Here is a 26,858-nt window from a genome sequence, read left to right as displayed (position 1 = left end):
AAATAAATTAAAATAAATATACCTTCACCTGTAGTCCTACTTCACCCCTCCTAGCACACATCCTCTTTCCCCCTCAAATTTCCCACTCTCCCATAAATCCCCCCCCGATCCCTCCTCCTAGCACCTAGCACAACCCCTTCCAAATTACCCTTCCCATCACAAATCCTTCCTGGCGTCCCCCGTCCCCGCTATTAGCACAAATCTCCCCAAAAATCCCTTCACATTGCCCCCTCCCCACCACTGCCTCCCTTCCAGCACCAAACCTCTTACTTCAATTCCCCCACCTAGGACATATTCCCATAAATCCCTCCTATAGCCAACACCCCTCCCTGAACTTACAGATGGGAAACCAGGAAGAGGTGTGGGTTGAGCTGTGCTTTCACTCCTGACAGTGGAGCGATCTTGGATCCGGCTGTACACTTTAATTACCCCGCCCCCATCTCCTTCAATGACTTCTTATGTCTTAGCAGCAGGGAGCCAGGGAATGGATCAAACCCCGAACATGCTGATGTAAGAATGGCCCTGTGTCGTCTGCCCACCCCAGCACCCTGTGGCTGTGACCTAGGCGGCTGCCTAGTATGCCTTGTGGTAGCACCAGTCCTGATCATAAAGGGCATTTACTATGCCTTGGTATGCTAAAATGCCATACACTTTGAGAGGCACCCCAATTCTCATCTACAAGTCCAGCAGTGTGTAGGGATAAAAACAAAAATGAATGGGCTGCTTTAATGCAACCCACATTGCCTTAAAAATTAATGGACTGCCATAATACAACCCCACACAAGACTTGGTGCTCATTAACCACACCGCAACAGACCCGACCAGTGTGAATTGTCCCTTATGGATCCCTTTACTGGAAACGCTTCAACTCAGTTACTTGAGGGGATGTGCATATTTTTGGCCATATAGTATATTTTCGGTTAGTGAGATGTGCAGGCATTACCTTGCTGCTGTCCCCTCTACCATGTTCTAAGGCTGGATTCACACCTATGCATTTTTAGTGCTTTTTGCATTTTGCAGATTTGCACTACAGTCCATCTAACCTGGTTTCCTATGGGTTACGTTCTGTAGTGCAAATTTTGAAAACACCTAGGTGTGAATCCAGCCTAACTGACAGGGCTGGGAATGCTATGGTCCTAGGATGAGGAGCCTCTGTCAGCTACCTCAAGTGTTGGCTTATCGAACTGGGAAAAATGTGTGCCCCCAGAAGTTTTCATTGAGTTATTATAAGCAGACACTAGTAGGAAAGCCTACATAAGGGAAGTGTTTACAGGTAAATAACATACATAAAATATGTTTGTGTATGAAAACAATGGCTTTGATTGACATCAGCTTTAGCAAAGCCTGTGAGACCAGAAAGTGAGGGGGAGAGCCGCTACAGACTGGCACTGGCCGAGAGCTGGATCGAATAAGGGCTCCGGGAAGTAAAATGGTAATGCCGCGTACACACGATCATTTTTGCATGAAAAAAAACATAGGGCCAGATTCAGGTACAAATGCGGCGGCGTAACGTATGTCATTTACGTTACACCGCCGCAAGTTTTCAGCGCAAGTGCTTGATTCACAAAGCACTTGCCTGTAAACTTGCGGCGGTGTAGCGTAAAGCCGTCCGGCGCAAGCCCGCCTAATTCAAATGGGGCATGTATCATTTAAATTAGGCGCGTTCCCGCGCCGAACGTACTGCGCATGCTCCGTTTTGACAACAATGTTTTCCTAACTTCATCATTAAAACGACGTTGCCTACACACCATCGTTTTAAAAAAATGATCTAGCAAAGCGCAGTGACGTACAACACGTACGGCACTCTAAAGGGGAAGTTCTATTCACCTTTGGGCTGTTTTAGCTGATTCCGTGTTAGTAAAAGACGATTTGCGCTTTTCTGTCTGTTACAGCGTGATGAATGTGCTTATTCCATTATGAACGGTAGTTTTACCCAAACGAGCGCTCCCGTCTCATAACTTGCTTCTGAGCATGCGTGGGTATTTTACGTCGTTTTTGCCCACACACGATCATTTTTTACAACCCGAAAAACTACATTGTTTAAAACGACGTTTAAAAATGCAGCATGTTCGAATTTTTTTTTTTTTTTTGTCGTTTTTCAGAACCTGAAAAATTATGTGTAGCCCACACACAATCATTTTAAATGACGTTTTTGAAAAACTAAGTTTTCTTAATGCCAAAAAATGATCGTGTGTATGCGGCATAAGAGGGATACCACTACCTTAACATTTTTCTTTACACTAATGCATGGAATACATTGAGGGCCAGTTCACACCACATGCAGTCCAGTGCATTTTTGTTCTGCATCAAAAACGCATGGAAAGTAGGTTATATGGTTTCCAATGGCATAGTTCACACCAGTGCAGTCAGTTCCAGGGCTTTTCAGTTCCAGAAAAAAAAGTAGAACATGCTGCATTTTTCCTGGACTGTACTCGAACACAGTAAAAACCCACTGGGCCTTGGTATCGTTTTTTTTTGTTTGTTTGTTTTTTAACATCCTCTGCAGGACTGCACGGGGACGCTGTGCTCAGTAGAAAGGGACAAGTAAAATAATGTGTTCCTATGGAATGTGATATCACCTGTCCCATGGTATGGCTGTATGAGAAGATATCACATCACTGATGTTATGCTCCAGACCATGGCTTCTCTTTGCAGCTCTGCAAAGGATGCAAGTAAAGTTGCCCATACATTGTGTGGATTTAGTCTGGTTCCTGATGAACCAGCCAAAATCTGCTTTGTGGGTGACTGACTGCTCCCTACTATCCAACATCTTTTGTTTTAAAAATCGAATGAGCTGGGCAGAAAATCATTGGCTGAACAGTAGCTGCATCAAGTCAAATGCAGCCGTAGTTAAGATGTTATGACACTTGCCCCTAGTATATGGCCAGCCTAACTTAAGGGCAATCTATAGCATGGCAGTGGTCGCCAAATGTTTGTATAAACATTTGGACAGTCTCTTGAGAATCTTTGAAAATGTCAGCAGTCTTTTAACAGTCTATTGTAACTCCAGGTTAGTCTCTAAGGGATTGTCTCTGTCAATGTTACCCTATGTCACTACACCCATATAATATAGCCACTTTATAACATAAAACTCTCTCTTTTCATCATGGATGCTAGGGGGGTTTGTTTTCCCACTTCCAATGTTAGGATGCTATGACGTGCACGTGTTCTTCATTTTGCATGCTCCAAACGCGTGCACGTCATAGCATCCTACCACTGAGACCAGGGACCTTCCGAGTGACGTTTCCCTTCTGCTCCCTGTATGTTGAAGCCCAGGACACCGGAAACCACTGGTGCCACTGAGCAAGACACTACAGCGCTGCCTGGATGATCGTTTTTTGTTCCCTGCTGTCCATTTGACTTTTACAAAGATGTGCCTGCTTTTATTGTATTCTGAGTGAGTACATTACTACTTAGTTTTTTTCCCCCCCTAAATAGCTTCCTTTACCTTAGTGCAGTCCTCCTTCACTTACCTCATCCTTCGACTTTGCTTTTAAATGTCCTTATTTCTTCTGAGAAATGCTCATTTCCTGTTCTTCTGTCTGTAACTCCACACAGTAATGCGAGGCTTTCTCCCTTGTGTGGAGTGTCGTGCTCGCCCCCTCCCTTGGACTACAGGAGAGTCAGAACGCGCACTACCACACAGCTCCTTTCTCTATCTGCATTCTGACTCTCCTGTAGTCCAAGGGAGGGGGTGAGCACGACACTCCACACCAGGGAGAAAGCCTTGCATTACTGTGTGGAGTTACAGACAGAAGAACAGGAAGTGAGGATTTCTCAGAAGAAATAAGGACATTTAAAAGCAAAGTCGAAGGATGAGGTAAGTGAAGGAGGAACTGCACTAAGGTAAAGGAAGCTATTTAGGGGGGGGGGAAAACTAAGTAGTAATGTACTCACTCAGAATACAATAAAAGCAGGCACATCTTTGTAAAAGTCAAATGGACAGCAGGGAAATAAGGACATTTAAAAGCAAAATGGAAGCATGAGGTAAGTGAAGGAGAACTGCACTGAGGTAAAGGAAGTTATTTAGGAGAAAAAAATTGTACCTTTACAACCCCTTTAATTAAACGTTTTATAATTATCATCCAGGGTCACCATCTACATTCTGGCCTGGGATCAGAAATGACATCCATCATTTAAAGCTGGCCATACACTTGTAGACTTCACTGGTTCAGCCTTGCAGGCCATCTTCTTCCTCCATTCCTGCTAAAAAGTGTGGATGAAGGAATCGGCACTGCTGGCTGTTGTATTCAGACCAGTGTATTAGCACCAGCAGATGTTCACATACTCCAAATGAATACATCTGATTGGATGCAATTTCTGTTCAGTGGCCATTTTACCCCCAGCTCCTCAAATTCCTTTTTATCAAAGTTGGTTAAGCCGGTTGAAGCCAACAGGGCCACCTAGAGCTTGAATTTCAACAGATTCAGCAGGAATTGGCCAACACAGGGCTGTGTGCAGGTGCCTAAGGGCCAGTTCACACCAGAACACCCTGTGGGAAACCCCTGTTCCATTTGCATTTTCTACACCGTGATCTGCAGTGGGTGTCAGGGTTATTGACACCCCAAACGACTGTCACAAATGCAGTGCGTTTGCCTGCACTAGATGACAACGAGATCTGGTTGGTGTGTTTTTTTTATTTTTTTATTAGTGCATGCAAATGGATGGGCTGAAATTGCACTGCACCCGGATCGCATCTGAATCGCACAGGAATGCACAGCGGGTTTCTTTGCAGTTCATAGTGTGAACCTGCCCTTAATGCTGATGCCTGTTTAGTTCTAGGCAATGTTAACAAATGTCTGACACAAGTCAGTCTCAGCTGCAACCTCTTGACTTGTTAGTGTTACAGTCTAATCACAGGGTAAGAGGAGATGGAGGAAATCACTGATTTGAGTTAAGATGGCTATTTAAAGTGGAGCTCTATTCAAAACGATATACGTATATGGAGTCCGCTGAATGCCATTTAATTTTAGGCTCTGTTTATCATGGCCACGAGTGCAAATGAGTCTTGCTCTTTACCACCATGGTGAATGAAATGGAGGCTTGGATGTTGCCCAATATGGCCACCCTTCACGAACAAGGCTTGATTCTAGAGTACTATTTATAGCAACAGCTCAGCGCGTCACATGTGCCCCAGGAAGATGTCAGGCGGAGCTAAACGCTGACGCTGTCACGTCCCATATGATCCCGGAAGTGTGGGTAAAATCGCTTGTTTGCCGGCAAATGCAATTTAACAAGGCTTGTTTTGGTTTTAATGATTTTAAATCGGGGGTTCACCCCAAAAAGAAAATTTAACATTACATTCAGCCAAGTTGTCAGAATGACAATCGGCTGTTTTTTTTTTTGTTTTTTTTTTATCCCCGTACATACCGTATTTTCACCGCCACTTCCGGGTATGTCTTCTGCGGGACTGGACGTTCCTAATTGATTGACAGACTTCCGACCATCGCATAAAGCGCGTCATGAGTTGCCAAAGAAGCCGGGCTGCGAGTCGGCTCTATACGGCGCCTGCGCACAGACGTTCGGCTTCTTTCAGCAACTAGTGACACGCAGTATGCGACGGTCAGAAGCCTGTCAATCAATTCGGAACGCCCAGTCCCGCAGAAGACATACCTGGAAGCGGCGGTGAAAATACGGTATGTACGGGGATAAAATAAAAAAAAACAGCCGATTGTCATTCTGACAACTCGGCTGAATGTAATGTTAAAACATTTTTTTTTTTGGGTGAACCCCCCCTTTAAGTAGGTTTTTGACTTTTAAATAAACTGTTCATACTTTATTACACTATTGGAGCCCCTTCTTTCTCCACATACCCATCATATCTGGCTGAAATTGATCCGGACATCCCTATAGGAGATTGTCACTTTTGGATGCACTCCCACAGCACAAATACACGTCAGTGATCCAGAGAAGGTCCCATCACCTTTATTACCCTGCAGAGGTATACCTGCATGTGTGTTTGACCAGTCTATAAATAGATGATCCATCTTCTCTGGTAAGCTCTGGTGGTGGTTTTCTGTCAAATTAATTTAATTCTTCTCATATACCACGTGGAGTGAATATATGGACTTTTGATCATATTGAGTTTTATTACGCTTAGTTATTGATATTGGTTTGTCACATTATTTTGTTTCACTTTGCAAAGCGTGACTTTTTTATATACTCCATCCAAAAGGGAAAGCTCCGCTTGTTCGCAGCCCAACTCCCTCCCCCCCATTGTCACATTTGGTACTTTTTTTAGGGGGGAACGGATACCTATAAAAAAACAGGTACCACTCCCACTTTTGGGCAAGATCGCAGCACAACAATAGCTGCGATCCACAACATTTTTGGCCCCTCCATTCACCCCCCACGCGCTGCCTTCTGGAAAACGCATGGGTCCCAGAAGACAGCGGGACCATTCAGAAAGCACATTCACAGTAGAAAACAGGCAGTGAAACCGGAAGTCTTCACTTCCTGTTTCTCTTGGTGAAGATGCCGGCACCTGCACCCACAGCCGATGGAAGAATCAGCTAGGGGTGTTGACTTTGCAGGATACCAGGGCAGGTAAATGAAAAATTATACAATTGTATATTGTGACCTTTCAGGAATATCTTCACTTACTTTGTAAAGTTGCTAACAGGTCCACTTAAAACAATTGGTCTCCCTGGCATCTTGGATTTTCAGGACACTAGCTGTAGAAGCCTTAATGCTTCTCTCAATACTGGTTTTCTTAAAGCGGGAGTTCACCCGAAAAAAAAATTTTAACATTAGATTCATGCTCATTTTGTCAAGGGGAATCGGCTAGTTTTTTTAAAAACGAAGCAGTACTTACCGTTTTAGAGAGCGATCTTCTCCGCCGCTTCCGGGTATGGTCTTCGGGACTGGGCGTTCCTATTTGATTGAAAGGCTTCCGGCGGTCGCATCTATCGCGTCACGAGTAGCCGAAAGAAGCCGAACGTCGGTGCGGCTCTATACGGCGCCTGCGCACCGAAGTTCGACTACTTTCGGAAAATCGTGACGCGATAGATGCGACCGTCGGAAGCCTGTCAATCAAATAGGAACGCCCAGTCCCGCAGTCCCTAATGTTAAAAATTTACATTTCCGGGTGAACCTCCACTTTATATTAAATAAATACTACTTTACATGGGCTGTAAGCCCATGCTCAGTGTAGAATGAGGGTAACAAGTCTCAGCTAGTATCGCCCTCAGCCGTATGTAATAACCCCATGCTGTAAACCCACGCTGCTCGCCTATGCGCTGTCATCTGCAAAACATCCAGCCGTTGTATCCGGAAAGTCTCGCAGCTGAGCTCGCAGAGAAAGGGGAATTCTCTAGTCAGGGGAGTTGCACAATTTAATGGGAAACTTATTATTTTTTTTTTTTTTCCCCTTTTTACTACTTAACTGTCTTATCTAGCGGGAAGGTTGGGAGGCGCGTCAGTTAAAATGCTATTTGTTTGTTAGGGCTGTGTCGCAGGCCATTTATTTGCAGAGACCCTTTTTTACATATTTTTTTTTTTTTCTCCCTTAGGAAATCATCTTAGTTATTTTCCATAAAAATCGCTAACTTGCTAATCCTACAGTGATTTGTAGCTCAGTTATACTAGTAGATTTTCAAATTAACATTCGTACGAAAAATTCTCAGACTTAAATGAATATCATTCGAAAGTACGTCAATTATTGTTTGCTTTTAACATTCAGTGTTGAAGTGAATAGTTTTTTGCCTGAATGGAAACCACATTCCCTGTTTGTGAAGAGAAAAACAAATAGAAAATAAAATAACCGTCCTTAAAGCGGTAGTAAACCCGCTGCTGTGTTTTTTTTTGTTTTTTTTTTTTCATACCTAAAAAAGCAAAAGCCATAATGAGCTAGTATGCACCGCATACTAGCTCATTATGAAATACTTCCCTTGGAACAAGGTGTGGGGAACTTACCTGGTCCACGCCAAGGGAGATGTCATCTTGCATTGGCGTGTCTTCCGGGTATCACCGATCCAGCGATGTGGTTGGCTGGAGCGGTGATGACGTCACTCCCGCGCATGCGTGCGGGAGACTTCTTTCCAGCAAGGTCCAGCAGCTGCTGGGCCTTCAGCCGAGGATCCCCGCTGCACATGCGCCGCTGCGGTGAGCTGCGCATTGCGAGGGGAATATCTCCTAAACCGTACAGGTTTAGGAGATATTCTTTATACCTACAGGTAAGCCTTATTATAGGCTTACCTGTAGGTGAAAGTGGTAGTACAGAGTTTACTACCACTTTAAGCCCAGGTTCACACTGAGCTGCGGTAATGAAGCCGTGATGATTTCACTCCTGCATGTCAGTCCCGATTTTATCCTGTTACAACTAGGGTTGTCCAGATACCGATACCAGTATCGGTATCGGGACCGATACCGAGTATTTGCGGGAGTACTCGTACTCGCGCAAATACCCCCGATACCTAAATAGAATACTTTCCCCCCCGCCTCTGCCGCCGCATCGCGCCGCCGCATCGAGGGACATGGCTAGAGGGACATTGCTGCATATGTGAGGGACATGGCTAGAGGGACATTGCTGCATATGTGAGGGACATTGCTGCATATGTGAGGGACATTGCTGCATATGTGAGGGACATTGCTGCATATGTGAGGGACATGGCTGCATATGTGAGGGACATGGCTAGAGGGACATGGCTGCATATGTGAGGGACATGGCTAGAGGGACATTGCTGCATATGTGAGGGACATGGCTAGAGGGACATGGCTGCATATGTGAGGGACATGGCTAGAGGGACATTGCTGCATATGTGAGGGACATGGCTAGAGGGACATGGCTGCATATGTGAGGGACATGGCTAGAGGGACATGGCTGCATATGTGAGGGACATGGCTAGAGGGACATGGCTGCATATGTGAGGGACATGGCTAGAGGGACATGGCTGCATATGTGAGGGACATGGCTAGAGGGACATGGCTGCATATGTGGGGGACATGGCTGCATTTGGGGGGGACATGGCTGCATTTGGGGGGGACATGGCTGCATATGGGGGGGACATGGCTGCATTTGGGGACACATTTTAAAAAAGTATCGGTATTCGGTATCGGCGACTACTTGAAAAAAAGTATCGGTACTTGTATTCGGTCCTAAAAAAGTGGCATCGGGACAACCCTAGTTACAACCAAACTTGTAAATGTATTTTATTGGGATTTTATGTAATAGAGTATTAGACTAACACAAAGTGGTACATAATTGTAACTTGGTAGAAAAATTATAAATGGTTTACCAATAAATATGTGAAAAGTGTGGCATGCATTTGTATTCAGCCCACCTGAGTCAATACTTTGTAGAACCACCTTTCATTGCAATTACAGCTGCAAGTCTTTTTGGGGATGTTTCTACCAGCTTTGCACATCTAGAGAGGGACATTTTTTCCCATTCTGCTTTGCAAAATAGCTCCAGCTCTGTCAGATTGGATGGAGTGCGTCTGTGAACATCAATTTTCAAGTCTTGACAAAGATTCTCAATTGGCTTTAGGTCTGGACTTTGACTGGGCTATTCTAACACATGAATATGCTTTATTCTAAACCATTCCATTGTAGCTCTGGCTGTATGTTTAGGGTCGTTATCCTGCTAGAAAATGAACCTCCACCCCAGTCTCAAGTCTTTTGCAGACTCAACAGGTTGTCTTCTAAGATTGCTCTGTATTTGTCTCCATCCAGCTTCCCTGTCCCTGCTGAAGAAAAGCATCCCCCCAACATGATGCTGCCACCACTGTGTTTCACATCTGCTGATACTCCGGCGTACTTTCAAATTTGCCGCGTCGTATCTTTATTTTGAATTCTCGAACAAAGATACGACGGCATTTGGCTAAGATCCGACAGGCGTACGGCTTCATTCGCCTTCGGATCTTAGGATGCAATACTTCGGCGCCCGCTGGGTGGAGTTTGCGTTGTTTTCCGCGTCGGGTATGCTAATTAGCTGTTTGCGGCGATCCACGAAGGTACGCGCGTTCGTCGCATTCTCTTACGTCGTCGCTAGTCGGCTTTTCCCGTCGTAAAGTTGCAATTGCTATTTAGGTGGTGTAAAAATAGACAGCCCATGTTAAAGTATGGCCGTCGTTCCCGCGTCGTTTTAAATTTTTTTTTTTGCGTAAGACGTCCGGGAATAGGAAAGGACGTAACGCACGTTGCCGTTCAAAAAATTACGTCGGTGCGACGTCATTTCCCGCAAAGCACGGCGGGAAATTTCAAAACGGAGCATGCGCAGTATGTTCGGCGCGGGAACGCGCCTAATTTAAATGATACACGCCCCATTTGAATTAGGCAGGCTTGCGCCGGACGACTTTACGCTACGCTGCCGCAAGTTTACAGACAAGTGCTTTGTGAATCAAGCACTTGCGCTGAAAACTTGCGGCGGTGTAACGTAAATGACATGCGTTACGCCGCCGCATTTGTACCTGAATCTGGCCCATAGTGTTTTGCTTAAAGTTTTAGGCCAAAAAGTTCAATTTTGGTCTCGTCTGACCAAAGCATCTTCTTCCACATGTTTGCTATGTCCCCCACATGGCTTCTTGCTGACTACAAATGGGACTTCTTATGGCTTTTTTTCAACAATGGTCTTCTTCTCGGGTTGATTTGATTTAAATCAAGTTGATTTAAATCACTAGTAAAAAGGCTTAATTTAAAGTATAATTTTTAAAGGGCAACTGTCATCTCTGTCCCGTAGCGGCTCCTCCCTTGTCCCGCTGTTGACTCACCGACAGTCCAATTCACTTTAATTGAATGGCTGATGATGTGGCAGTGACACAACAAGGTAAGGGGCATGGCGGCAAATACATTTGATTAAAAAAAAAAAATAGATTTAAATAAAACCAGATTTTTTTATATATATATATATATATATATATATATATATATATATATATATATATATATATATATATATATATATATATATATATATATATATATATATATATATATATATATATATATATATATATATATATATATATATATATATATATATATATATATATATATAAAAATAATTGATTTATATCCACCCTGCCTTCTTGCCACTGTTCCATAAAGGCCAGATTTGTGGAGTGCATGACTAAGGTTGGGTTCACGCTATTGTAAATTGGATGTGGGTTTCTCTCCATCCAATTTGCATGTCAGGAGATTGTGGCCGACTCTATGGAGCTGGTTCACACAACTCAGGAGCGGCTCCGGTGCGAATTGCACAGGCGTCCTGTGCGTCTTCTTGTCCGTTTCAGGTCTGAAATCGGGCCAAAACTCAGGCTAAAATTAGACCTGAAATGGTGAACGAGGACGTACCTGCTGTGAGCCGCTCTGTGTGAACCCAGCCTAATAGTTGTCCTGTGGACAGATTCTCCCACTGGAGCTGTGGGTCTCTGCAGCTCCTCACAGAGTTACCATGGGCCTTTTGGCTGCTTCTCTGATTAATCTTCTCCTTGCCCAGCCGGTCTGTTTAGGTGGATTGATGGATTAAACAGTGCTACGTGAGATGTTCAAAACTTGGGATATTTTTATAACCTAACCCGGCTTTAAATTTCTCCACAACTTTATCCCTGACCTATCTGGTGTGTTCCTTGGCCTTTATGATGGGGTTAGTTCACTAAGATTCTCTAACAAACCACTGAGGGCTTTACAGAACAGCTGTATTTATACGGAGATTAAATTACACACAGGTGGACTCTATTTACTAATTAAATGACTTCTGAAGGCAATTGGTTCCACTAGACTAGATGTTAGTTATGGGTATCAGAGTAAAGGGGGCTGAATACAAATGCATGTCACACTTTTTGGAAGTTTGGAAACCATTTATCATTTTCTTTCCATTTTACAATTATGTGCCACTTTGTGTTGGTCTATCACATAAAATCCCAATAAAATACAATTACGTTTTTTGGTTGTAACATGACAAAATTTGTAAAATTTCAAGGGGAGTGAATATTTTTTAAAGACAAAGTAGTTGATTTGTAGTGCAAGGAACTCGCATGGCTCTAGCCATGTCACTCTATGTCACTGTTATATCATAAATACAGAGGCGCTCACTTGTGTGACTAGCTACATATTTATTAGCCTTCCGTGCCATAGTACAGGCAATGTACAGTCTGTGTGTATGTGTAGAATTTTTTTTTTTTTTTTTTGTGCCATCTGTGTCTGAAATTCACCCTCTCACCCTGTAGTCCTTTTGACTATTTCTACCTTGCTTTAACATCATTGGTCGTTAGAGTAAGGTGTTTTTCTATCTTTGCCTATACCCACCTCTGGCAGCTATGACATGCTGAGGAGGAGTGTATACATACTGCTGCTAATTATTTTAAATTCCCCACATGTGCCACAGTCAAGAGCATGGAAACCCCATAAACAGGCATATTTTTTTCCAACAAAAAGTCTGCTCTGCTGAAACGATATTAAGATTGTTATGCAGGCAGCTTATATGCCAAAAAAAGCTATAAAACTAGAGCTTGCACAGCAAATCCAAGTGAACTAATCTTCTTGTAAGTATTTGTGTCTACAAAGAGTTAACCGTCTTGAGAGAAGCGTGGGTGCACAGCATTACACCACCCCCCCCCCCTCCCTAAACTTTCTGCACAAGGGGAAATTTCCTATTTGAGGACGTGAAGTGGAAGGAATTTCCTGCGTGGGTTGATGAGGTTTCCTGCCGCAAACGTTTTGGACAGGACCTGTGCTTCCTAAAGGGGGTGACAAGCGCCATTCGCTGCCAGACACATCTGTCCCCTCTCCAGTCCCTTAACCCCCTGCAGTGCTGGAGTGTGCATACTGGATACAGCTGTGCTTGTCGAGTGCGGGTTGTCTGCTAAAGCAGATGGAAACCCAATCTCAAAAAAAAAAAATCACATTTAGGGTTTACTATGGTGTGTGTGTGTGTGTGTGTGTGTGTGTGTGTTTTTCCCCTCAAACTGTAGCTTTCTTTCAAAGTAATCCTTGATGTCCCTGCCATGAAGGTCCTTCTGTTATGGGGTGACAATGCTTTGTCCCCATAGCAGCAATCTTAAGAGGTACTGGTCCTGTTGAGGGGGAGTCCCAACATCCCTGTATTAAAAGCTTAAACCAAAATATTATAATAGGTATATGGGACTTTAAGGCACAGCATATATATATTTTTAAAACCATTATCAATGTAATGTATTTTTTTCATAATTCTTGAACATATTTTTATAAAAAAAAAAAAAAAAGCTTTAAGTTTTTTTACAGTTTTTATAATGTTCAACCAGCCCTAAAATGTTCTTATAATGAGAAGTCAGAGTTTGATAGGCTTGTAATGCTCTTTTAGAGAATCCAAAATGAAACAAAACCTATGTTTGTCAACTATACAAGGGTCAGCAGTAGGAAGCCTTATCCGGTTAAATACCACACTTAGGAGGAGGTAGCACAAGTAATAATGTAGGTACCACATGACATTGGCCAACCACGTGCACCTAGCTCACGACCATCCCGACTGTGCAGCTCCTGTGTATACGGTCCAAATAACTCCCAAGTATATCACATCCAACTCCAGGAACCAAAACGGCCAGAAGGAAAGGGACGTACTGAACCCGCAAAAGGTCCTATGTGCTCATCTAATGGTCAGGTTTAGGCCTTTTGTATGTCTTCTGAGTCCTAAAGGAGAAGGGTAAGTAAAGTAAGGAAAAAGGGCAGAGACGGGGTCAGGAAAATAAAGAAGTGGAGGGGGTCATGGAACAGGGAGGATAAGGGGATGGGGATTCTGGGGAGTCATGGAGAAATTGAATCATAAAGCAGAATTCCCATAGGGAAATATGGAGGACCTTCGGCTTCTGACCCTTATTTGTCCATACATGGTCGAGGTGTCCTGATTGACAGAGAAAGAGAGCAATTTTGTAAAAGCCGAATCTAGGCACATATGACCCATAAAATTTGAGATATAAAAAACATGTATATAGATCAAATCTTTGGCCAACAATGGAAGTTCTGTTGTTTGTTATATTGGTTACCATTAATTAAGTCCATTATGTTGAGGACATATCCATTATATGGGGATAGGGGGGTTTCATCATCATACGCAATTGATATTTGTAATTGTATAGATCATTTATTGATTCCATGCAGTGAATTTAATTTATCATCTTGAATTTCTTTAGTTGTTGGTACTTGACCAGGAAGGGGAGGGATAAATTGGAAATATTGTGTTTTTGTTTTTTCCTCTACTGAATAAATCGGTCATGTGTCTGCCCAAAAAGGACGTTTTAACGTAGTCTGGCCCGTTGGGTGTTTCTGTATCTTTTGAGAGCAGATAAACTTATCTGGGTGCAGTCAGTCAACCAGCAGACCCAGTCCTGAGTTCCCTGTTCTGTGAAAGTTATGCTTCATTCATTAATACGCCCAAAATAATTACTGTATGTATTGCCCCCCATTAGAATTAGAACTTCACTGGAAACATAACTGCAAAGATTTTTAGAGTGGGCTAGTAACTTTTACAAGTCCAAAGGAATAAATACCTAACCTGTCACACACTACTGTATACAGCAAAAGTATAATATATAAATATATATATATATATATATATATATATATATATATATATATATATATATATATATATATATATATATATATATATATATATATATATATATATATATATAATTTTTTTTTTTTTTTTTTTTTTTTTTTTAGAGTAGCTCCACCTTTTATTATCCTTGAAGTCCTGTGAGTGACTAGGCTAAGCTGGCGTCATCAGTCTGCTGCAGGCACAGTCCATTTTCCCTGGGTGATCAGACAGAAGCATGATAACTTTTTATAGCAAGCAAAGTGAGAGACTATATCAGGCATTTGTGAGCCAGGAACTACACAGGCACCAGGATTTACATGACCGCCCTCCCTGAGCCAGCATCTCAGTCCAGGAAGTAAATTGTGACCCTGTATGAGGCTTGAACAAAGATTGCTCTGTTCAGGCCTCATCCTGACATCCAGCAGGATAACAGCCTCCGCGCGCCAGTGGGGGCACTCATCGCGGCGATCGGTGGTGCGGTGTGTCATTCTGACACACCGCTACACAGATCTCGGGCTCTTTACCACGTGATCAGCCGTGTCCAATCACGGCAGATCATGATATAAACAGGAAAAACCATTGAGCGGCTTTTCCTCACTCGCGTCTGACAGACGAGAGTAGAGGTGAGCCGATCGGCGGCTCTCCTGACAGGGGGAGGTTGCGCTGATTGTTTATCAGTGCAGCCCCCCCCTTGAATGTCCACACTGGACCACCAGGGAAGCCACTAGGACCACCAGGGAAGCCCCCAACATGTGGATGGCCAGGTACATCCCCCATGGCCATCCACATGTGCCAACAAATGCCAATCAGTGTCCACAAATGGGCACTGACTGGCACCATTATAGAACTAAAACGGTGATGCCAAGCAATGCCACCCACCAGTGGAATCAGTGTCCCTCAGTGCCACCTTAACATAAACAAAGAAACGTTTTTTCTTTTTCTTTTCAAACTTTGCTGTCTTTTTTTATTTGTTGCGCAAAAAATTTAAGTCGCAGAAGCGATCGAATACCATCAAAAGAAAGCTCTATTTGTGTGAACAAAATGATAAAAAAAAATTTGGGTACAGTGTAGAGTGACCGCACAATTGTCATTCAAATTGCGACAGCGCTGAAAGCTGAACATTGGCTTGGACAGGAAGGTGTATATGTGCCTGGTATTGAAGTGGTTAAAGTGATTGTAAAGGTTCGTGTTTTTTGCACCTTAATGCATCCTATGCATTAAGGTGAAATAACACCTGGCAATGACGGCCCCCCCAGCCTCCCGTTCACCTGCTGTGTGCCCCGGCGTCCTCTTCTCCACTGCTTCTCTGAATTGATTGGATAGATTGATAGCAGCGCAGTCATTGGCTCCCGCTGCTGTCAATCAAATCCAATGACGTGGCCACCGGGGGGCGGGACCGAGACATACACTCTGCTTTCATAGACGCAGAGTGTATGAGATAGGAGCACGCCCGCAAGCTAACCCCCTCGGGAGAGATCTTCCCAGAAGGGGGTTTGCTATTGCGGGGAGGAGCCGAGACAGCCGCCGAGGGACCCCAGAAGTCGAGGATCGGGGCCACTCTGTGCAAAACGAACTGCACAGTGGAGGCAAGTATGGTATGTTTGTTATTTAAAAAAAAATGTTTTAAGCCTTTACAACCCCTATAATAATAGTTGGTGTGTCATGTGGGAATATGTTAAAATGTGCATGCAATTAGTGCCATTTATGCAATCAAAGGTGAGTTTTATTGAAAGCGGTTTTTAATTCTAATAATAAAAACTAGATTATGCTATGAAACACCTGGGGATTCCCTTCCTGTAACAGAGTAAATAGCGACACACTTTTTTTATTTTTTTTACAAGTTCTTTATGAAAAGATAAAATAACCCTTAAAGTCTGGCAATGTAAATCCATTGTTGATCATGTTGTTCAGTAACGCATATCCACGCCAAAATGAACAAAACCCACGACTCGCCAAAAGAAAAAATAAGCTGACTCCACTCCCGATTGATTGACAATGGTTTCTCATTCCCCACTGCAGAATGTAAACAAAGCAGTGGGGCATCCTGGGTGACCTCATCGACCAAAAGCCAGACATGATAGTCCAAACTGGAGCACATCCCCTGATCAATCTAAGGAATCCTTTTCATTGAAGTCGCCAATAAATGGAATTTATATCAATGTTTATGTTGGACTGTTACCTGTTTTTGTTTTATAGAAATATTTTATATGGATTGATAACTTTTAATTGATGCTCCAAGGGCAATTAATGGAAACTGGAGCAGTTGTGCATGGCAACCAATCAGGTTCTATCTTTTACATTCAAAGCTTAACTGAACAAACGGAAGATAGAGGCTAATTGGTTGCCATGCATATCTGTCCTAGATTCTGTCTGCTCCAGTTTTGTTAAATCCCCCCACCCCCCATTGTGTTTATACATTTTGGTTTAGTTAAGAGCTTCAGTTTTCTGAAGTCAAGTAAATCAGTGAAAGGTTTTAGGACCTTTTTTTGGTTTTGTGTGGACTTTATGAATGTTATTTTGTCATCCCCCCCCCCTTTTTTTCCCCATAAAACAGAAAAACTAAATTGTCTTGAGAAAGGAATTAGAAGTAACTCTTATACAGATTTTGTGTCTGTACAGAATTTCAGATATAGTATATTGCACGCTAAGAAGGGGGCTGATGGGTTTATATTTTGATGCTTAAAATTGTTTTGTTCCTGGATTTGCTTTAGGTCTCCCTCCTTCACAATGGTCCCGAGAGGATGTGTCTCAGTGGCTGCGTTGGGCAGAGAATGAATTCTCCCTTCACCACATTGAGAATAACACCTTTGAGATGAATGGGAAGGCGCTGCTTCTCCTGAGGAAGGAAGACTTCCGATACCGCTGTCAGCACTCAGGTGAGGTGAATCCCAAATGTGAGCTTCCTCTGCCTGCAAACATAAAACAGACTGCAGAATGGTACATTTTAAAATGTCATAAAGGGGCAAGACACTGCGGATCAGTGAGCCACAACAGTATAATACAGTGGGACTTTTAGGGTGTCAATAAATGAACTAAATCAAATACAGTAGATCTAATATTTAAAAGTATCTTTATTTTTGTAAAGGTTTACAACTTCATATAGATCCAGTAGACCTATTGGTAACAAAACATGTGCATGTACTATATATTTACCTCTGTCTTACAGAGGTTTGCACATTTCCATGTACCCAAAAGGGGTTTATACTCCAATAATGCCTTGTAAACACCAAGGGGAAAACCGAAAACCTGCTCGGTAGCTTTTTGGTATGCATATTTGGCACACAAGTGTGAATGGGTCCTCAGGGTGCCCATACACAGCCAGATCCAAACCCGCTCCAACCAGTGAAATAAAAATAAAACGGAAGAACCAGAATGATGTGCAGAGGCCAAAACCAGCACCTCTCCACATTGGAAGTGGTCACTGACAAACACAGAAATTCTGCCGTGCATACAGTAAAAAAAAAAAAAAAGACTACAGCTGTACCTGTCAGTCGAATTGGCTTACCTACAAGATGTCTGAGTGTTCTTTTTATGTTGTGTGTGTGTGTGTGTGTGTATATATTGCAGTATTGTATGGGCTTTACTCTCGTTATGTGCCGGATGCAATAACACAAGCACTTATCTCTGCAGGTGACGTCTTGTACGAAGTTCTGCAGCAAATCCTACGTCGTAGGAAACTGCGAGCAGTGCACCCGTCTGTTTTTCACACTGGAAATTCTCTTCATGGCCAGCCTGAGCTAATGATGGCCCACAACCACCAAGAAGGTAGGTGCTGGTCAAGCACATGTGGAAGAATTCTGAAATGATGGGACAGATGCCATGCAGCTTTGTCACCCAGGCAATGCATAAACACTGCAATTTTGAAGGCCCTGTTTATGTTCTTTTTGGGGTTTTTTTGTTTGCTAGGGCAGAAAAGTGGGTTTCTGTAATACCACCTAATTGATAAACTTAAAAATAACACATTTTTAAACCTGTTGGAAGCCTTAGGGCTTGTTCACACTTGCTCAAAATATTGACTCTTATCAAACGCGCCTATAGCGTTAATGCACTGTGAGGGGGTTAGCCCATCAGCGGGTGTGTGTGACCCCCTGGACGGGTTCAGCACACAAAAACAATTAGGCACAGCAGACAGTGCTAGGAGGAAAACAAAAAGGTGCGGATTTTATTTTAACTATATACAAAACAAATGTGACAGAAACAAAAGAAATACAAAAATAAACCCTGGTCACTTGACCGCTTACTAAACACATCAGTGTCCCTAACTAACGCCTGGGTACAGCCTAGTGCTGCCCCAGTCCCTAACTCCCTGCTGGTTAGAATTTTGGTAATCGTAGCCACACAGGCTTTGTCTCACCACACAAAGATCACTCCCCAGACTATTCACACAGGTCTCGTTCCAGGTTGGAGCATATCTCTTGGCATACTGGGAGTTTTTGTAGAGGACCTAACGAGCCCACCTGATACAGCTGGTCTCATCAAGTCCTCCCAGCAGGACTCCCAGCACTCCCCCTAGAGGTACAAACTGGAATAAAGCCTGAACCTAGTAGAAATATATACAGCATCTTGGATGCAACCAGGGGATTTAACCTGCCTACTGCCACAGCACGTTGATAGGTGCTGTTGATAAGCGTTTAATGAGCATTAAAAAAGCTCCCGCAATCGCCCTATGTGCATTTTGCGGTGCGGTTAACACGTTAAAACCGCACCACAAACCCCTATTATTAAAGGGGTTGTAAAGGTTTGTTTTTTATTTTCTAAATCGGTTCCTTTAAGCTAGTGCATTGTTGGTTCACTTACCTTTTCCTTCGATTTCCCTTCTAAATATTTTTTTTCTTTGTTGAATTTCTCACTTCCTGTTCCTCTTCAGTCTGCTTACCCCCATCATCCGAGCCGTTCTGGCAGGGGGGGGGTGGGGGGGGTCGGCGTGCTCGCCCCCTCCCTTGGGACTACATCCCTGTGGGGTGACGCTGTGTTTACATGCCATGGCAAATTAAACACGGCATGTCAAGTTGATGAGGCACTGTCTCTCAGACTCACCCATGCAAATGAATGAGGTTGCACCACGATTTTGAGCCAAGCGCTTGGCTTGCTGTTGCAGTGCTTTATCCTCATTGAAAATTGCTGTTCACAAAATTATGGGCACACAAAACAACTGCATTTTGTATTGAAGATTTTTTATCAGTTGACTTTGTTCTTTATGTATTGTCTGTTGCTACTTTTCAGACCATATCCAACACCGACCTCCAAGAGCCCACTCTGAAGTCCTTCCACAGAACACCCCAACTATAGAGCTACGACATCGATCTCTATCCCCTCTACCCACTAACCACCATGCCTCGCCAGATCCTGAGCCCCGCCCACTCCGCTCACCGCTGGAGAGCAGCGTACGCCGCCCCTCCCCTGCAGAACGTCTCCACCGCCTGCACAGTGAAAGCAACCACCACAATCATGATGCCTACCCTTTATCAGTTTCCCCAGCTGAGGCCAATCACTGCCCCACTGAAATGCAGCCAAAACCCAGCAGCCCCCGGCAGGAAAACCCACGGGTTATTCAGCTTATGCCCAGCCCTATCATGCACCCCCTGCTTCTTAACCCACGTCATACCTTGGAGTTCAAACAGCCGCGGCTGGGCGTGGAAGATGGTCCGCAGAGAGAAGGGAAGCCTATGAATCTGTCACACCGTGAGGAGATGGCATTCATGAATCATTTGATGGTGTCTATGTCTCCACCTGAGGGACAGACCATGCCCATAGGCAGAATAGCAGGTGAGTGCCTTGTGTGTAGAAGAGGGGAGGGGGGATGACCTTGGTCAAATGAAAATACTTATTTTGAAGAAGGAATATAGTGCCGTGCAAAAGTATATTTTTCCTGTTTTTGTTGCATGACATACCCAAAGGTCAATGTTTTGTAGAGCCACTATTTTCAGCAATTGCAGCTACAAGCTTCTTGTGGTATATCTCGATTAGCTTACCACATTCTAAATTTAATTGAGGTCTGAGCTTTATTCAAGACATTTAATGAAAGTGTTTAAATCACTCCTGTGTAGCTTTAGCAGTATGCTTGGGGTCATCCTCCATCCCAATTTCAAATCTGAGAGACTGAAACAGATTTTCTACAAGAATTTCCTGTATTTAATGCTATCCATCTTTCCTGGCCCTGCTGATAAAAAGCATCCCCACAGAATGAGGCTGCCACCACTGGGAGGTGCAGGGAAATGTTCCCAAAGGACAAAACCTCTGATGACAACTGTCCAAAAGTTGTGAAACAACTCACTTTGGAAAGTTTTTCCTTTCACCCTTTGTGAAAATAAATCTACCCAATGCGACCCTCCCAAAAAAAGAAACCTTTCCTTACTCTAAAAAAAAATAATTGGCTTTACTTAAGTTAAATTCAAGCTGTAAAGTTAACCAACGTATACTGAATTTGGTCCTGGCATTTAGCTTTTTTGACCTCTGATTAAGCAGGTGTTATGCCCAGTACACACGATCGGTTCGTCTGATGAAAACGGACTGATGGACCGTTTTCATCGGACAAACCGATCGTGTGTGGGCCCCATCAGTTTTTTTAACCGTTTTAAAATTTTCGTGTGGTTAAATAACCGATAGAAAAAAACGATCGTCTGTGGGGAAATCCATTGGTCAAAAATCCACACAACATTGCAGCTTTTACTGTAGTAGTGACAACTACTAGAGTGATTTTCAGCATCCCCTGTGGCCCATCAGTAATGTAGATATGCATACCTACATTGTGCCAAGCTAGACCAATGAAGTATGAATTACAGATAACAGATGCACGTAGGGTCCTCTCCTTTCGTTATGTGTGCCGGTTGCTAAAAGACAGGTTACACGTTGTCCAAAAGTTTCTGTGCTCCAAAATGATTGCAGTCTTTTAATCATCTTGGTACAAAAGCAAGTATAAAACATTATTAATATATTTTTATTCTGGATATTTGTTCATAAAAAATTAGTAATTGGCAAAATGGATAAAACGGATTCAATTAGATTAGAAAGATTCTTTTTTTTTTTTTTTCCTCCCAGACTGCCGGCTACTCTGGGATTATGTGTACCAGCTCCTGTCCGACACCAGATATGAGAACTTCATCCGCTGGGAAGATAAGGAGTCGATGGTTTTCAGAATCATGGACCCCAACGGCTTGGCGAGATTGTGGGGGAATCATAAGGTATCTGAGACATTCCAAACATTTCCTCTACAACGATCCATTTAGCTGCATGTGGCGGGCTGTCACCAAAAATAGCTGATTATGTATGCAGCGTCCAAATTAAATTCTTTATTTCTCCTCTGTCTCTTGGAGTCAAACAGTCCTGCCTATTTATACAGTTGCCCTGGGCAGTTTCAGGACTCATTTGTACTTTTCCTTTAAACTAATGTGAAAATAATTTACTTTGCTACTGTTTATCCCACACAAAGTCTGGCATAATATGGGTTTTATAGTGGTGTCTGAATTCCCTCTTCCTTTCCCACCCAAAAACAGTTTAATTTCCCATTGCAAACTATTAGAGAAAATTCATGGGAGACATACATGGTGCCAAAGGGAAATACAATGAAAAGTGGTTATATTGCGATAAAAGGACACATATTCATTCATTCAATCATTCTCGTGCTCTTTTTTTTTTTTTCCTCTCCTGCACTGTTCATTTCATCGTATGTGCCTGCTCTTCTTTGCTCCTGAGTGCTCTTGTATGTGTTCTCTTTCTCTCACCTTTGCTCTTGAGCACTTGCTCATTTTTCACTCTCCTTTTTGCTGTTGAGTTCGCTCTCTCCCCCCTTTTCACTTTACCTCACCTGAACTTTCTTTCCTGACAGCTCCATGTCATCCAGCACTGGGTAAGGCCCCACCGACCCCCATGCAATCAGGACCTAATTCATAAACTTGATCCCCACGCCCTGAATGGTGTCCTTCAGACCGTTGTCCTCTGGTTAACCTGTCGTGTGTACAAGGCCTAACACAGTCCATGAAAGTCTGGCCTGGTGGGAAGAGAAGAGAAATCTGCTGCAGTGTCACTCCCTCCTCCCAACATCCGGTATAGTGATCACCTCAGATGCCAGCAAGCCCATTGTGAAGACCAGATGGTCTCATCCACTGAAGGAAATTTGTTGGCAACAGGTTGAAGCTGAGAGCAGCATATCAATCTCCTGTCCTTTGCCCAGGTAATCCGTTGGGGATCAGTCCTCCTAAACATGGACAACGTAACGGCCGTAGCCTATATCAAGAAGCAGGGAGGCACACAGAGTCTGTTTTTCCTGGAAGAGGTGGAACCCATAATGAGTTGGGCCTAGGACAATCTGCTTCGCCTCTCAGCAGTATATATACCTGGACATGTCAATCTGCAGGCAAACTACCGGTCCAGGACCACAGTGGACAACGAATGGTCCCTTCTGACACACGTATTCAGGGAACTGGTAGCCTGGTCTTTTCTCCCAGAGGTGGACCTCTTCGCATCTCTGGTCAACGCAAAGCTTCCCAGATTCTGCACGAATACGGGTCTTCCATGGGCAACCCTTGTGGACGCTCTGCCTGCAAAGTGGGACTTTGAGACAGCTTACGCTTTTCCCCGTTTAATACTGCTCTTTCTGAACAGACTGAGACGAGAAGACGTCACAGTACTGGCAGTGACCCCAGACTGGCCAAAACACCCATGGTATCCTCTTACGCATGAATGTCAGGGTGCCTCGGATGTTACAGACGAGGCAAAATCCCCTGAGCCAGGGTCCAGTTTTACACCCAGCCCTGGAGAAACTCAGGTTAACGGCCTGGATATTGAAAGGCGGAGGTTGATAAACCTTGGGTGCTCCACGGAAGAGGTACAGACTCTCATGGATGCCCGCAAAAATGGCACGAACAATGTCTACAATAGAAGCTGGCAAAAGCTCCAAGAGTATGCAGCATCAGTGGGACTCGGAATGGAAGAACTCGGAGTCTGTCACATCCTTGAGTTCCTGCAAAAGGGCCTAGAAATGGGACAATGTGCAAGTACGCTCAGAGGCCATGTATCAGTCATTTCCGCATTCATAGGAAATCAGTGGGCCTCTAATGACCTAATAATCCAGTTCTTTAGGGCTGTAGCAAAACTAAGGCACCCCCAGAGCACCTGCACTTTCCAAGTGGGAACTGCCGCTAGTTCTAGGAGTGTCGCTGCGGGACTTGACGATGAAAGCATCTTTCCTGGTCGCAATAACTTCAGCCAGGAGGGTCTCGGAAATAGAGGCTCTGGGAGCTAAAGAGCCCCTCGCGTCCTTCTGGGGGGGGGGGGGGGGTGTAGAGTCATTCTAAGGCCAATGCCAGACCTATTTCCGGGAAGACGGACAATCTGAGGTCCAGAGCGCTTTTTTTTTATTTTTTATCAAGAATGTCTCTGTACATTGCTGCATTCAACTTTCTCGATCCTAACTAGTCTCCCAGTTCCTGTCACTTAAAAAACATCCCCACAGCATGATGCTGTCACCACCTGGATGTGGGCAAAACGTTGAAAATTTATATTGAAGCAACCTCTGGCATCAGGAATTCCCGACGGAATACGCAAGGAATATAAGCCCTTCAGCAGGATCATCGTCACCTGGCTCGTAAAGAAAATCACCATGGCATATAAGGATAAGAGGTTGGCACATCCAGAGAGAGTAACGGCTCACTCCACAAGGAGCGTTTCAACGTCATGGGCAACCGCATGTAGGATATCTCCAGAAATCATATGCAAAGCAGCAACCTGGTCGTCCATGCACACCTTTGTCTCACTACCGCATTGACCCAGCAAAGTTAACAGCAGAATTAGACAAAACTATTATTTCTGTGGCCAGTGGCCATAATTAACTAATTTAGCAGCATCTCACCCTTGTATCTAGTTATTTCCTGGAGGTGGTTGACATGGAGCTGTCAGGAAAACTGAAAATTGTATCAAATACTTACTGCAATTTTCCTTTCCTGACGAGCTCCATTTCAGCACAGACTCTCACCCTATGGACAAAGTTCTAGTTGTGTAACACCGTTCAGGGTGTGGGTGTCAAATTTATGAGCTTATTGCATGGGGGTGGATGGGGCCTTACCCGGAGTTGGCTGACATATAGCTCGTCAGGAAAGGAAAATTGCGGTAAGTATTTCATATACAATTTTTCCGTTTTCTCTCTTTGCTCTTGAGCACTAACTCCTTCTCTTTTTTAACTTTCTTTTTCTCTCTGCCTCTGTCCCTCTCCTGAACTTTTTTCTTTCTCTCTCACTCTTTTTTATTCTTGAGCTCTTTTCTTGATTTTCCTTCTGTGCTGTTTTCCTCTATTGCTTCATTCACCTATATTTCTATTTTTTTTCTCTGCTAATTTTTTTTTCTCTTTATTTAATAAACAGAACAGAACGAACATGACATATGAAAAGATGTCACGGGCTCTCCGCCATTACTACAAACTAAACATAATTCGTAAGGAGCCAGGACAGAGGTTACTGTTCAGGTAACGAACAATGCTTCCCCTGCCTCAGATCTGCTGGCCCTCTAATATGCAGTGCTCAAACCCAACACACTCTGTCTCATGTAACTTAGTAGGCTATGACACCACAGAGCCTGTGTGCTAAGAAATACAGATCACAATCATATCTGGCTAAATTTTATATCTGTAGACCTCATATTTCAGCTTAGCTGTCTTTGGATATGGTGGCTGCATTAGTTTTATTTTTAAAGCTTTTTCTTCACCTGGCGAGCCTCTGTGGAGGAGCAGTGTTGTCACTATAGGACAGGAAGTGTGTTTGTGTTCTCAGCCATGCCCAGGTCTCCTCTGTGAACTACAGTACACATTCCCTCTCCATAATGTAGTTCATAGAGGACGGCACTACCCTGGCTCAATCAACCGTTTTTGTTTTTTTCACTTATTGAACAGAAAAAAATGCTTTCAATTGTATATTTAACAGACTGCGAGGGAATACAAATAAAAAGAAACTAACTTTACGCTCCCATCAATCGCCTAAAAATAAATTGTCTTCTGAAACCTTCTTTTTAATCATATCTCCTCTTGGCAGGTTTATGAAAACACCAGAAGAGATAATGAGTGGGAGGACGGACAGACTGGAGCACCTGGAATCTCAGGAACTGGACGAGACAATGTACCAGGAGGATGAATGTTGAGGTAGAGACCCCTCCTGATAAGGACAGATCCTGCCCAGTAGCTGGCCTGCCTGGAGTCACCAAAGGGCTGGAGGTCGATGCACTGAAGGCCCCACCCTGACTATGCGCAGCAAATATATGCCCTCCCTCTGAAAAATGGACACTGTGGCTGCCACTGGGGGTAACTTCTCCAGGCGCAGCTGGATTCTGGTACTCTCAGGGAGGGATGCGGTTCGGCACCTGTCAAGTCCCTTTGCTTTAAAGAGGTTTGTCCTGACCTGTTTCTGCAGAACTCATTTTTGAAAGTATTTGCACTGGAGAATATTACTGCGGATGACGCACTGTGACCGTGATGGCCGCATTGGGACCCTTTTTCCGTGCGTTGCCCTCGCTTTTTTTTTTTTTTTTAATGGACGTTTCTTTAATCCTTTGCATCACTTGTAAATTGCACTAGAGACCTTTTAACTACATATCTTCTACTTCATCTGTTTTATCTGTGGCACCACCTGTCTTGAACTTGTGACATCATCGCTGGCGGACTACAACTAGGCCCACGCTCATTCAGCATTACTTCCTGTTTGCGAGCTCTGCCACTTCCTGTCATTGCCACCTTCTCAGACACTTATTTTTTCGTATGGAAAAAAAGACAATAATACTACAAATGTATGTACGGGGTGGATACATGTTTCTGGCAATGAAGGGAATTTTTATGTTTCTTAACAGTTTTTTTTTTTTCTTTTGCTTTTTTTGTTTTTTTGTGTATTAATTTTTTAACAAATGATTTGTTTGCAAAAAAAATGATGAAACACGATTTTCCGGTGCCACTAAATATCCCGTCTGCTCTTTTCTTGTATGTGTGAGGTTTGAGCCTTTGCCTGTTTTTTTACATCAAATAAAGGCCAGAAAACAGATCTAAATTACCTTTATGTAAATGAGTACCTGGTCCTGTTTTCAAATCTGTATGTAAATATTGCTGTTTGTAAAACATCTAAGATATATGGGATAATCATTTATGCATACATACATACATACATACATAGCCACTGTCAGTCATTATAGACTACTAGAGGAAGCTCAGCAAATGTCCACTAATGGAATCACTGGGCAGGACATGAAGAAAATGTTTCCCTATTAGTTATGGGCATTTCAATTTTTAATAAACTACTAAAAACTTTTACACATACAATACTGTTCAAATGCTTTCGGGAGCTGTGAACAAATGTGGTTAATTATAACTAAA

At 43.4% G+C, this 26,858-nt stretch overlaps 1 protein-coding gene across 3 annotated transcripts in view; it reads left to right on the top strand.

The window, feature by feature from the left end:
- The window catches only part of ETV6 (ETS variant transcription factor 6), a 76,556-nt gene extending 50,012 nt beyond the window's left edge, over window positions 1-26,544 (top strand). For 2 of the 3 annotated variants that reach the window (XM_040345389.1, XM_040345390.1), the window contains exons 3-8: window positions 17,227-17,391; window positions 18,146-18,280; window positions 19,739-20,281; window positions 21,554-21,696; window positions 24,871-24,971; window positions 25,534-26,234. In XM_040345389.1, the coding sequence (XP_040201323.1) occupies window positions 17,227-17,391; window positions 18,146-18,280; window positions 19,739-20,281; window positions 21,554-21,696; window positions 24,871-24,971; window positions 25,534-25,639 (1,193 nt within the window). In that variant the 3' untranslated portion in view covers window positions 25,640-26,234. Of the gene's footprint in view, window positions 1-17,226; window positions 17,392-18,145; window positions 18,281-19,738; window positions 20,282-21,553; window positions 21,697-24,870; window positions 24,972-25,533 lie in introns of all 3 variants that reach the window. The other variant, XM_040345388.1, reaches the window with a different exon arrangement.
- The last annotated feature ends 314 nt before the right edge of the window (window positions 26,545-26,858 follow it).

Source organism: Rana temporaria, chromosome 3, assembly GCF_905171775.1.
Source record: "Rana temporaria chromosome 3, aRanTem1.1, whole genome shotgun sequence".
NCBI lineage: Eukaryota > Metazoa > Chordata > Amphibia > Anura > Ranidae > Rana > Rana temporaria.
The sequence above is the reverse complement of the archived record's forward strand: the minus strand, read 5'-3'. Positions and strand labels throughout refer to the sequence as shown.